This window comes from Terrapene carolina, unplaced genomic scaffold, assembly GCF_002925995.2.
Source record: "Terrapene carolina triunguis isolate 2854851 unplaced genomic scaffold, T_m_triunguis-2.0 Scaffold96, whole genome shotgun sequence".
NCBI lineage: Eukaryota > Metazoa > Chordata > Testudines > Emydidae > Terrapene > Terrapene triunguis.
This window is the reverse complement of record NW_020664447.1, coordinates 20,846,233-20,859,912: the sequence shown is the minus strand read 5'-3', so window position 1 is coordinate 20,859,912 and position 13,680 is coordinate 20,846,233. Positions and strand designations below refer to the sequence as shown.

The 13,680-nt window shown below is 43.6% G+C and overlaps 1 protein-coding gene across 1 annotated transcript in view; it reads left to right on the top strand.

Moving 5' to 3' along the window:
* Positions 1-303: 303 nt before the first annotated feature.
* The window catches only part of SHANK2 (SH3 and multiple ankyrin repeat domains 2), a 561,458-nt gene continuing 548,081 nt past the window's right edge, over positions 304-13,680 (top strand). The window contains exon 1 of the mRNA XM_029911481.1: positions 304-524. Coding sequence (XP_029767341.1) covers positions 321-524 — 204 coding nt within the window. The 5' untranslated portion in view covers positions 304-320. The remainder of the gene's footprint in view (positions 525-13,680) is intronic.

Genomic DNA, 13,680 nt, shown 5'->3' with positions numbered 1-13,680 from the left:
CAAGCCTGGTACTCTTGTCATCTGTTCTGGATCCTTTTGAAGATTGGGTGTGACGTGGAAGAAAGGTCATCTCTCTTCCCCCCACCCCTCTTTCTTTAGTGAACTGCTAACCACGTTATTTCCATTGCACTCTGCCAACTCATACAAATGGGGGGAGGGAAAAAGAGGTAAGAGAAAACAGATAACTTCATTGTTAAGTGTACAGTAGCTTAAAAAAATACACTAAAACCTCAATCTGAACCATGTTTGAAACTTTACCTATAATTTGCCTTTGTCTTGTGTTTTGTGTTGATAGCCATATGAGGTAAGAGAAACTGAACATGCCTCGCAGTCCAACATCAAGTGAAGATGAGATGGCACAAAGCTTTTCAGATTATTCTGTCGAATCTGAATCGGACAGCTCCAAAGAAGAAACTATTTATGATACTATCAGGGCTACATCAGAGAAACTAAGCAGCAGAATGGAAGACAATAGGAGCAACACATTAGTGATACGAATTATAATACCTGACCTACAGCAAACGGTAAGGGGAATTGCATTATAAGGTTTTTAAATGTTTGGCCAGATCCTCAGCTGGGGGTAAATTGAAGTCAATAGAGTATTTCAATTTCTACCACCTGAAGATCTGGCTTATTATGCTAAAAATTTCATGGTGCCCAAGACTGATGTCCTATTTTGTTTCGACCTCCACAGTTATGACCCAAGTGAGACACCAGAATGGGTGTTTGTCCTAAAGAGATTATACTGACAGGCAGCCTAACCAATATAGCTAGTCTCACATATGTACTTGATGCTGTGACCTTATGTCTAAAGTGTTTTTAAGAAGGGTCAGACCAGGGAAGTTTCAGAAGGTTTGTGAATGGCTGAGAAGAAGAAGAGCTAGAGAACTATAACCACAGTGGAACACAGAGATTGAAAACAGAATTCAGATGTCATCTCTAAAACTGCCTGGCACCTCACCATCTTTTACATTTTCTCTTCCCATGACACTGTAGAGAACTGTTTGTTAGCTTGTGGATGTAACCTTGAGGTAATGGTGAGACGCTCACCAAGATCTCTTCCCCACCCCAACCCCCACCTTACCAAAAAAAAAAAAAAAGAGAGAGAGAAGGAGACAGGTATGGATAGATCCCTCCTGCTGTTGCCATCCATCCCATCAGGCCTGCACCATCCTCAGCACATTCAGCTTGGGGAAGCTGCATAAAAATGGTGTTGGAGATGGCTGCCTGGACCCCACATTCCTGCTGCCCATCTGGGTACACATGCTATTTAAAGGTGACCTGGAGGGGAAACATAAAACATGCCCCCCTGGGCGGTTGGGATCATTGTGGTTTCATAAATACAAACTACCTACCCTTCCCTGCTCCCCAACTGTTACATTAGCTATAATGATCTCATCTTGGAGAATTTCCTGGGAATTAATGATTGACTTTACCTAGGACTGTGAGCTGTCCTAGTTTATGATTAATTCCTTGGATAATCTTGGGCCTTCTTAAGCACTGTTTCCTAAATTAGCATTTTGATAGTTGACAGTAGGCATCACACTTTTTAAATTTATTTTTATTTTCAATGATGATTTTATAAATAAATTCTGTTCTGCAGACACGTGCTATGTCATTTCATGCTGCCATTTAGGGTATATGCATGTTAAAAGTTGAAACTATTTCTTCCTTTTTTTTTTTCAATGAAGCAGTAGAATATAGAAGTCCTGTCTGGACTAGGGTTGCCAACTTTGTTTAATATTTAAAAACTGGACGTTCCAGCAGGAGTGCCGGAACCTCCCTTGCCCGCCTCTTCCCCTGAGGCTGTGCCCCTGCCCCGAGGCCCCGCCAGGCCCTGCCTCTTCCCCCTGAGGCCCTGCCCCCTGTTTGCTCCTCTTCCTCCTCCCACCCCCATCACTTGCTGCTCTTCTCCTCTTTCCTCCCCCTCTCCCGCCCAGTTCGGAAGGGACTCACCTGTGAAGCTGGGGCTGGGAGCTGCAGCTGGCCAACACAGCTAGGAGGTAGTCCTGGCTGAGATGGGGCTGGTGCGAGTGATGACCTGGCATCTTCCCTACCTGCAGTAACCATATTTTTGGTGTCCTGTCAGTAGATCTGATCGGACACTGTGAAGTCCCCTGTTCGACTGGACTTTCTGGTTGAAAACTGGGCACCTGGCCATCCTAGTCTGGAAGCTGACAGGGCGAGGTTAATTCTCTCTTCTTAATAGAGGAAGGCTCTTAGGCTATGGCTACATCTACACTACAGGGAGGAGTCGATTTAAGATACGCAAATTCAGCTACGTGAATAGCGTAGCTGAATTCGACATATCACAGCCGACTTACCCCGTTGTGAGGACGGCGGCAAAATCGACTTCTGCGGCTTTTTGTCGGCGGCGCTTACTACCACCTCCCCTGGTGGAGTTAGACCGCCGATTCGGGGATCGATTGTCGCGTCCCGATGGGACGCGATAAATCGATCCCCGAGAGGTCGATTTCTACCCGCCGATTCAGGCGGGTAGTATAGACCAGACCTATGACTACACTAGAGAGCTTACACTGGCACAGCTGCACCCATGCAGCTGCGCTGCTGTAGTGCTGCTAGTGCAGATGCTCTGAACCGATGGGAGAGAGCTCTCTTGTCGACTTAATTACTCCAGCCTCTGTGAGCGGCAGATTCTATGTTGGCAGGAGAAGCTCTCCCACTGACAGCGCTATCCACACCAGCGCTTAGGTCGATGTAACTTTTTCACACCCTTGAGTGACATAACTTACACCAAGTGAAGCTGTAGTGTGTACCCAACCAAAAAAATTGAAAAAAAATATTTGCTTCCGGTCAACCCAAAACGAACATTTTTCAAATTTTTCAGCAAAATAAAAAAGTCAAAAAAATGTTGCTTCACGTCAAACTTTTTTAAACTGAAATGAAACATTTAATTTTATTTGAGGTTTTTTATCTTTTTTTAAAAAATAAAATGGAAATAAAATTTGAAAAAAAAAATAGCCATTTCAGATTCAAAAATCTATACATTTCATTTTGAAAAATTCAAACAAACATCTTGAATGGTTTGGATTGTGCGGAGTGGGGGTGGGGAAACAATTTAGTAAATTTAATGTGAATTTTCAAAATGTTTAGGCCCACCTGTGTGCGCATTTTTTGGAAAAATGAAGTTTTGTCCAAAAATTTTACTCAGCTCTAATCTAAGTACTTATGTGCGCCCCATCACTGCCAAACCACTTTAGGTACCTAAATAAAGGCCAGATTTTTACAAGTGTTCAGCACCCAGCTGTTCCTCCTGTGACATTTGTGGCCAGGTTATTCTGAAAGTCTGGCCCTAATGATGGACCCCAAGCTCTTTTTAAAATTTCAGCCCAAGGTCACATAAATCTGTGATGGAGTTGAGCATTGTGCCCAAATCCTCTGGCTTTCTAGAACACTGCTTTAAACATGCAACCATCCCCTGTTCCTGCTTCCACTGAAGTCAATGGCAGAACTCCCATTGACTTGTATGGGACAGGATTAGGTTGTATACTGTTTAATGATTGGGTTCTAAGAAGGGGAAGTGCTATGGGGTGTTGGATCTTGAGTAAGAAAAGGAGGTTCTCTAGGAAGGAGCAGGAGCTGAGGAGAGCCAGGGTGGTTTTGCTGTTTTACTCTGGAACTTGGTTGCATTGAGCCTGCAGACTTTTGTTTTGGATTTGGCAGACGGAAGTCCTGTTGTGTTTGACACTTAAATGGATCATTTGTAAAATTATTTATGGCTTGCAATAAAGTCCTCCACTGTGGTTTTTAGAGTCTACCTTGGCATGACTAGAACTCTATTCCTGCTCCCACCAGCCTATCTTTTGATTAAAATGGCTACATCAAGTCAGTTTTACGCTTAATTGTTGTTACACCTTAATTGTATTGGTGCTTTGCAGCATGGCTCTAGATTTTTATTGTTTAATGACTTAGGCCCCAGAACTTTGATCTGATCTGAGCAGGCAGATTCCTACACCTGAGCATAGCCCCACTGTCCTGACCACTTAAAAATGTTTAAATTTATTAACTCTGGACCGAAAATGGATTTGTGAATATGGGCCATTTTGCTGCATTCGTAGAACTGCATTGCCTGCTAATAGCTTTGTTACAACACAAAATCCTCTTCATGTGAATGGTCGAAACTGACTATTTTGCTTTTTTTAGCAGTGACATTTCAAAGGCTTATATAAAGGTGTTGATGAGGTGCTCCTGCTTTGCTTTGCTGTTACTTTGTTGTCGTAGATTTAATTTAGCTTTTTTATTTTGTCCATGCCTTATCCATCTCCCACACATTTCAGTTCTCAATAGACACTGTAGTATTACTAAAGGATTTGAATTCCATTTAACAGTGCTCCTTTGCTATTAAAGAGTGCTAGAAAGATACTAGCTGTGTTGAAGAGCTCTCAGTTTATAAATTATTTCTGATATGTAACAATAATAAAATTATTTGATAACCCTTTCTACTTCTAGTCCTACCCATCTCAAAACACTTTATAAACATTAATGGACCAGATGCAGCTTTCAATTACTCCAGATTAGGGCTGGTTGAAAAATTTCCATCAAAACTTTTTTTCAACAGAAGATTGAGTTTTCAATTAAACAATAATTTCATCAGAAAGTATCTGCTTTCCTCCAAATGTTCATGTTTTTGTACGGGAAAAAAACTCCAAAATGTTCCGGGTTTGGGTTTTTGTTCTTCCAACAAAAATGAATTTTTTCTCATTTTCATCAAAAATGTACATAAAAATAAACCCAATTTTCCAAACAACTGTAACTCCAGATGTATACTGGCAGTGAGATCAAAAGTAATCCCAATATATTAAATACCAGTGTGAGGGTAGGACTGCATTATTGTTTCCATTTTACAGGCCAGGAAACTGAGACTTAGAAAGATTAAGTGAAGTGCCTTAGGTTACACTTAAAGGCTGTGGCAGAGTCAGGAATAGATTTCAAATCTCCAGTTCTGTATTTTAGCTACAAGCCAAACACAATCTTCTCCCCCACTCCCTATATAATTACAATTACTTTAGCAGAAAAGATGTTTTAAAATTATACTGCTTAATAAAAGGAGAACAAAATTGCATCAAATTACTTTTGTGTTTTTGTTCTTGACTATCATTTCAGAATCAAGGTTCAGACTAAATCAGTTTAAAAAAAAGCTAATTTCAGGACTTTGAGTAAATGGCTGATTTTCTATTTTTAACAAAGGCTTATCCTTTTTCTACATTGACTGTGTGTTCATCACTTTTATTTCATTGTGCATGTTAGATCAAACATTGAACATCATAGGGAAAGATGTGTTATTGTAGAAAAACTTCTAAATTTTCCCCAGCTCTGTGAAATTTACCTTCCTATGCTTTTATTCTGACCTGGAACTCTAACATGCTTTGTCAGCTGCAGTGGCATGAATATTGTAAGCCTTGAAAAGGCTTCAGCAAACTCACTGAAGCTTATAAGTAGTTCTGTTTTTCAACTGCTACATTAGTTCTTTGTCTAGATGAAATTACTATTTATTGTAATATATAGTAATTTCTTGTTGTCTCTGTTCATTGTCTCAGTTATTTGAGGAATATGTTATCCTTACTGCGTGTGTGTAGCACACATTACAGCAAGTGGAGATTGTGTTCACACCAAGAAAAGGCATTAAACTCAGTATATAAAATAACTTCTGAAATCATTGCTAGTACCAAGGAAATGGAGGGCACAGACTGCTTAAACACAATTTACACATATACAGCACAATGATGACAAAAAACTGTTTTATTTTGGTTGCACAGACAGAAAAAGAAGAAGCCAGGAATGCAAAATATATGGGTTCAAGAGCCACATTAACTCAGCCATGTTGTACTTCCTGTATATTTTAGGGTAGATATTTTATGACAAAAATAGTATAATGCAATGGGCCACACTGTATTTGGCCTTTGAGTAAGTATATAGTGGAGGGAAAGTTGTGAAGAATCTCCCCTGCTGCCCTTAAGCCCTTTGTGTCGAAGCAGGGCACAGTTGTAATCTCTTTGGGGAAGGGACTGTCATTTACTATGCCCTGGTCTACATTTACTATGCCCTGGGGAAGGAGGGGGAACGATCTATGTTACGCAACTTCAGCTATGTGAATAACGTAGCTGAAGTCGACATACTTAGATCTACTCACCACGGTGTCTTCACTGCGGTGAGTCGACTGCTGACGCTTCCCTGTCGACTCTGCCTGTGCCTCTCAACCTGGTGGACTACAGGAGTCGACGGGAGAGTGCTCGGGGGTTGATTTATCGCATCTAGACTAGATGCGATAAATCGACCCCCGTTGGATCGATCGCTGCCCACTGATCCGGCAGGTAGTATAGACATACCCTATGTGTCTGTGCAGGGTTTAGCACAATGAGGTCTCCAACCTGCTCAAGACCTCTCTAGATATTATTGCAATAGAAATAAATAATAATAATTGCAATCTTTGCATTTTCTTGACTATGGGGAGTATTCCCTGCTAGTGTCCTGGGGTGCGGACAGGGCCGGCCCACAACATTTTGGCATCTGAGGTGGGGAGCTCAAATGATGCCCCCATCCCCCCTCGCTTGGGCCAAAACTTTGAAAGGTCTCAATTCTGATTTCTTCCTGTTCTACTCCTTTCATGGTACTGCTCTGCTACCTACCCCAATAAAGGAGAACTAACAACTTAAAATACCTTGTTCAAAAATGTTAAGTAACACTTAACTTTCAAACACCTGAACAGCAAATGTAACTTTTCTTGTCTGCATAGTAAACACTGGCATTTTTATCTGTTTGAATAATCAAAACGGTGCTTTCCGTGCCTTCTTGGTTGCAAAGATTTGAACTGCGTCCTGAAGGTCCACAGTCTGGGCCAGCTCATGCTCTATTGAGACAGCTGCAAGGCCGACCAGCCTCTCCTGTGTCATTGTGGAGCGTAGATGTGTTTTTATTAACTTCAGCTTGGAGAAGCTGCGTTCTCCACTGGCAGCTGTTACAGGAAGTGTCAGAAGTATGCGCAGAGCAACAAAAGCATTTGGAAAGAGGGTGGACATCTTATTTGTGCACATATATTCCAGAACAGCCTTTGGAGTTGATCCTGCTGAAATGTATCTTGAAAGCTTTCAGTTCATCACCTAAATCACTCACATCAATATTGCGCATGTCATCATGTGTCAACACTGTCTCTAGTGCCCTGCATTGCTGGTGTAGGTCTTCTTCAGGTATAGTGAGGAGTTTTGGAATATCATAAACATCCCAAATATACTGCTGTGTTCCTTGAGCTGCATGAAACATTCTTCAACTGACTGTATTGCACAGTCTAGCACCTGGTTAAAGAATTCAACTTTGAATTGCTGTTTGGGGTCTCTTATGGGATTATCCCGTGCCTCGTAATCAAAATGTCATCTTCTTCAGTGACTCTTGTATTCTTGAATGGGTGGGAAAATAGCGTCAGTATGAAGTTCCTCTGCCAACTTCTGTGCACTCTTCAGAACGTTTTGAAATCCCTCATCTGACCGGTAAGACTGTAGGTATGACTTTGCTTTGTCCAGTTGTTCCATTGCTCCAGATATATCAAGGTCAACACCTTGGAGTCTCTTGCTTACAACATTTATTTCAAACAGTATGTCATGCCACAACACTAAGCCACACAGAAATTTGAAGTTATGTATTTTTCTGGTGATTCCATTTCCCTCTGCCTCTGTTCTCCCACAAACAGTTCCTGTCATAGCATTATCCTCCATAATGGCAACTATGGCATCATCTATCTTCCCAATTTGCTGTTTGATAGGCTTTATCGCCTCCACTCGACTTTCCCATCGTATGGCACTCAGTGGTTGTTCCCAGATGTTGCTTCAAAATTTGCCATCCAGGAGTTGATGCAGAGAAAGATACATAGATGCTTTGAATTACATTAAAAAATTCAGCAGCCTCACTAGAAACTGATGCTGCACTACTGACCACCAAGTTCAATGAATGAGAATTGCATGGGACAAAAAAAGCTCAAGGGTTTAACTCTCGGATCTGTGTCTGCACTCCTCTGTTCTTTCCTCTCACATTGGCACCATTATCGTAGCCCTGACCTCTCATGTCAGCTATCGCAATTCCCCTATCTTCCAGTTTTTTAAGAAGCACATTTGTCATACCAGCTCCTGTAGGATCATCAATGTCAATAAATTCTAGAAAATGCTCTCTGACAGTCACCATTGCAGGGACATTTTCACTAGGTTCTGTTGTTGTTACAAAACGCACCATTAAAGTCATTTGTTCCATATGGCTGATGTCAGGTGTGCAGTCCAGAATAACAGAGTAATATCTTGCTGACTTCAGATCTGCCACAATCTTCTGTTTGACTTCTGTTGCCAGTAACTGTATGATCTCATTTTGAATTGCTTTTCCAAGGTAGTGGTGTGTATACATTTCTTGGGTGGTGACTCTTCTTAGATGCTCCTGGAATACAGCATCAAACTCAGCCATCAGCTTCACAATTTTAAGGAAGTTTCCATTGTTTGGCACATTCAGCTGATCTGAAGTGCCACGCAGTGCTAGGTTTTGGGTAGCAAGCACTCTCACAATGGCAATGAGACTTTTCAGAATATTTTGCCAGTAAAGAGACTCTGATGCAATCTTCTCTTGATGCTGATCATCTATGGTGGCCTTTAACCTTAATCTCATCTCAAGCTCTTTCCACCTATTCATAGATTCATAGATTCTAGGACTGGAAGGGACTTCGAGAGGTCATCGAGTCCAGTCCCCTGCCCTCATGGCAGGACCAAATACTGTCTAGACCATCCCTGATAGACATTTATCTAACCTACTCTTAAATATCTCCAGAGATGGAGATTCCACAACCTCCCTAGGCAATTTATTCCAGTGTTTAACCACCCTGACAGGAACTTTTTCCTAATGTCCAACCTAAACCTCCCTTGCTGCAGTTTAAGCCCATTGCTTCTTGTTCTATTCTGAGAGGCTAAGGTGAACAAGTTTTCTCCCTCCTCCTTAGGACACCCTTTTAGATACCTGAAAATTGCTATCATATCCCCTCTCAGTCTTCTCTTTTCCAAACTAAACAAACCCAATTCTTTCAGCCTTCCTTCATAGGTCATGTTCAAGACCTTTAATCATTCTTGTTGCTCTTCTCTGGACCCTCTCCAATTTCTCCACATCTTTCTTGAAATGCGGTGCCCAGAACTGGACACAATACTCCAGTTGAGGCCTAACTAGCGCAGAGTAGAGCGGAAGAATGACTTCTCGTATCTTGCTCACAATACACCTGTTAATACATCCCAGAATCATGTTTGCTTTTTTTACAACAGCATCACACTGTTGAGTCATATTTAGCTATGGAATGCTCTCTGGTGATTTGCTGTCTTCTCATGGCATGCAAGATTTCTAGCCAGATTTTTCCAGTCCTTTGTTCCCATGGAACCCTGTAAGCGTGCGGACTCACCCCTGCGGCGCCTCCTGCTGGTCTGTCGGGAATTAACTCATCCAGCTTCCGGAGCGCCCTCTGCAGGCCGGTGATCCGCCTTACCGCTGGCCCCCGTGTCCCTCCCAGGACCCCAGTGCCCCTATCTCTGGGGTGCTGCCCCTCTGGCAGTAACTATTAGCCTTATGCTAGGCCGCAGCCTGGGGCTTTCCAGGCTGGAGCGCCCCGGCTCCTCTGCCTTTCCCCAGACCTGCTCCACTCAGGTACCCTGTCTCTAGCTCCCTGAAGCCAGGCCCGTCTGCCTCTACAGCTAGAGAGAGACTGCTGAGCTCCTGGCTCCCAGCCTGTTATATAGGGGCCAGCTGGGCTCTGTTTGGGGTGTGGCCGCCACTCTGCCTGCTTCCCCCAGTCAGCCCAGGGGCTGTTTTCTCCTGCCACAGCCCTTTCCTAGGGCTGTTTTAAGCCCCTCAGGGCAGGAGTGGGTGTCCACCCCGCTACAAATCTAATGTGGCTGGAACATTAGACTGGAAGAGTTTGCAACAAAAACAGCAAAAACAGTATGCAGCATTCTGGGTTTTTGAGTATATAAGCCCTGGCCTCTGCCCTTTGTCACCATTGGGGATTTCACGCCAGTAATGTGTTGGATGGAAACTTCTATTTTCATTGTCTTTGGGGAACATGAAGTTTTTCACTTGCTATGGCCCATGCAGTACAAGGAAGTCCCTCAGGCTACTGCTCAAGTGGGTCCACAGTCCTGGATCATCTAGACTTAAGGAACTAAACGCAGCAGCAGCTGTTTCTTGCATCTCCACCACACTCTTCTCTGATCTACACTTTTCTTCAGGAATGTGCATGGTTACATCCATTTGATATGGAGATATGGATGCTGCAGTAGCTGCCAGGTCACCTGCACTCTGACTAACTGGAAGATCAGGCATCTCCTCACCACTCACATCCTCACTGGGGCCGGAAGGCTCACCGTGAACGTTTGTGTCTATGTATCTCAACGGAGCTCCTTCCTGCTTAGTAGAAAAGCTTCTTTGTTTTCTTTCTTTTTCTGAATGCTGCCCGAGAGGGGTGTTTTCTTCTTTCACTCATGACTGCTGTTCTCTGCCAGCTATAGTGGCTCTCAACACTCAATTGAAGGGGACGAATAAGCAGGCTGGTAGCAGGGCCTGAGTGAGGGAAGATATGAGCATCTTAAGGGCCTAACTGGCTCCTACTACTTCAGTTGACTGCCTGCTCTCCTCAAGTGGGTTCAGGGAAGCAGCAGGAAACAGGAAGCTCCCTGAGAAGTTGGTGTTAATTAGTTCAAGCTCTTGGGGGTGCTAGAGAGGTACATAAGAGGCTCCTCCTCCTCTCTCTCCCTGCAGCTCCTGCTGCTTTCTCTTATTCTCTTACCTTTTCTCTTGCCTGCCTGTTATGTCTCTTGTGCCCTCCTTCCTCCAGCACTCCACCATCTCTGTGCATCTAGAGCAGAAAGAATACATATGGACCAGCAGCAGACACAATTTTCTACACTCTGGGTCCTAGTGGTGCCCCCCCCACAGTTTGGCACCTGAGGTGGCCGCCTCAGTTCGCCTCATGGTAAGGCCAGCCCTGAGTGCGGATCACCTTTAAAGAATGGGAAGCAAGTAGGATCAGGCCTCTCTTCCCAGTGGTGTTGGAGGAGAGAGTTTGCACCCTCTTAAGTGAAGGGGCAGCAGCAGACATTGTTTGGAAGTCCTGATTAGCACCTCATTGGGAGGTTGATTAACTTCGCTGACAACTGTAGTGCAGTATGTGAAGACAAGGCCAGAGATACTGAAATAGTGCTGCAAATGTTGTGAGAGGCTGGACAACAAAGAGTTTAAGTCATCTATTAGCCAGCCAGAAGCAGAAAAGTGTTAATGGGCTGCTCTACCTTGAATGGTCCCTTATAATGTGACATGTTTCAGAGGGGTATAATATGTGGGTATAATATGGGGTAAAATATGTGGTAACTACTTATGATGAACAATCTGTTCAACTTTGCAGTTGAACACTGACAGTTCCTTTCCCAGACCTGAAGAAGAGCTCTGTGTGGCTCAAAAGCTTGTCTCTCTCACCAACAATAGATTCAATAGAAGATATTACCTCACCCACCTTGTCTCTCGGAGCAGAAAAGACAGAGTGCAAGCAGGATTTGTTCTGGGGTGAGCCCTTGTGGAAGGAAGTGGTTATTGCAGATTAGAAAGAGGGTTGATAATGGACAGAGAAGTGAAAACTATTTTAGAAAAGGGAAAAGTTAATTGGAAACTATTTTAAATAGGAAGCAGCTCCACATTGTTAAACATAATCACAGTGGAACCTAGGAAATTCCTTACATGGAAAACTGGCTTTATTTTATAGAGAATAGGGTTTGAAAATCTGTGATGTAAAAGAACTGTAAAGCAATATTAAGTCTTACTTATTTGAGCCATAAATTAAGAGCAGTCTGAATACAATGTGTCTTATGTGAGAGGCAGTTAGTATCTATAATACTCTCCAGAGCTTTTATAGAGAGCACATGGTGCCCGATTTTAGACCAAAAATCTGGTCGAAAAGAAGACCTAGCAGTGTCCAGTCAGATGTACTGACTATACAAAAATCCAGATACTGCAGGGCGAGGGGAGATTCCAGATCATTAACCTACGCCAGCCCCTGCTTAGCCAGTGCTGTCTCCAACCTGCAGCCAGGCTCCTTGTCAGGCTGCAGCATCTCCCATGCTCCCAGAGCAGAGGGAGCCTAGGTAGGGGAGGGAGGGAGGTGGAGATGATCCAGTGAGCGACATGGGAGGAGGGAAGAGAAGCAAGTGATGGAGGCGGGGTCTTGGGGGAAAAGGGGAGCAGGGGCAGAGACTTGGAGGAAGAGGTGGAGAAGGAGATGGGGCCTTGAGGAAAGAGGCAGAGCAGGGACGGGGCATTGGGGGAAGAGGCAGAGAAGGGGTGGGGCCTCATGGTCCAATTATGATTCTATGATTCTATGAGCAATTAGAAAGGTGGCAATCCTGGAGCCAAGGTTCTGGAATAGTAAAGTATCTCATTTTACCCAACATCTGATCATAGAATCATAGAATATCAGGGTGCGAAGGGACCTCAGGAGGTCTTCTAGTCCAGCCCCCTGCTCAAAGCAGGACCAATACCCAACTAAATCATCCCAGCCAGGGCTTTGTCAAGCCTGACCTTAAAAACCTCTAAGGAAGGAGATTCCACCACCTCCCTAGGTAACCCATTCCAGTGCTTCATCCTCCTCCTAATGAAAAAGTTTTTCCTAATATCCAACCTAATATCCTCCCCCACTGCAACTTGAGACCATTACTCCTTGTTCTGTCATCTGGTACCACTGAGAACAGTCTAGATCCATCCTCTTTGTAACCCCCTTTCAGGTAGTTGAAAGCAGCTATCAAATCCCCCCTCATTCTTCTCTTCTGCAGACTAAACAATCCCAGTTCCCTCAGCCTCTCCTCATAAGTCATGTGCTCCAGTCCCCTAATCATTTTTGTTGCCCTCTGCTGGACTCTCTCCAATTTTTCCACATCCTTCTTGTAGTGTGGGGCCCAAAACTGGACACAGTACTCCAGATGAGGCCTCACCAATGTCCAATAGAGAGGAATGATCACGTCCCTCGATCTTCTGGCAATGCCCCTACTTATACAGCCCAAAATGCCGTTAGCCTTCTTGGCAACAAGGGCACACTGTTGACTCGTATCCAGCTTTTCGTCCACTGTAACCGCTAGGTCCTTTTCTGCAGAACTGCTTCCTAGCCATTCGGTCCCTAGTCTGTAACAGTGCATGGGATTCTTCCGTCCTAAGTGCAGGACTCTGCACTTGTCCTTGTTGAACATCATCAGGTTTCTTTTGGTATCTTTGGCCCAATCTTCTAATTTGTCTAGGTCCTGCTGTATCCTATCCCTACCCTCCAGCGTATCTACCACTCCTCCCAGTTTAGTGTCATCTGCAAACTTGCTGAGAGTGCAGTTTATATTTGCATGGTTATCATTATTTATTATTTGTATTGCAGTCGCGCCTAGGAGTGGCATGAGGAGTGTAGTACTCTGTCTCCCTTTCAACAGGTGATGTTTGATCATTCACAAAAATCATGTGGAGTCCTCTTTTAGATATTAGTTTAATAATTTATAGCTGGAACATGAATTAAAATAATATTCCCAGTGCAGTCTCCCTCACCCCCTTCCAGCCCTGATTTCTACATCATTTACTGTATGAGTCATTGCTGTGAAGGTGGATATTACTTCTCCAACGCCATTCTTT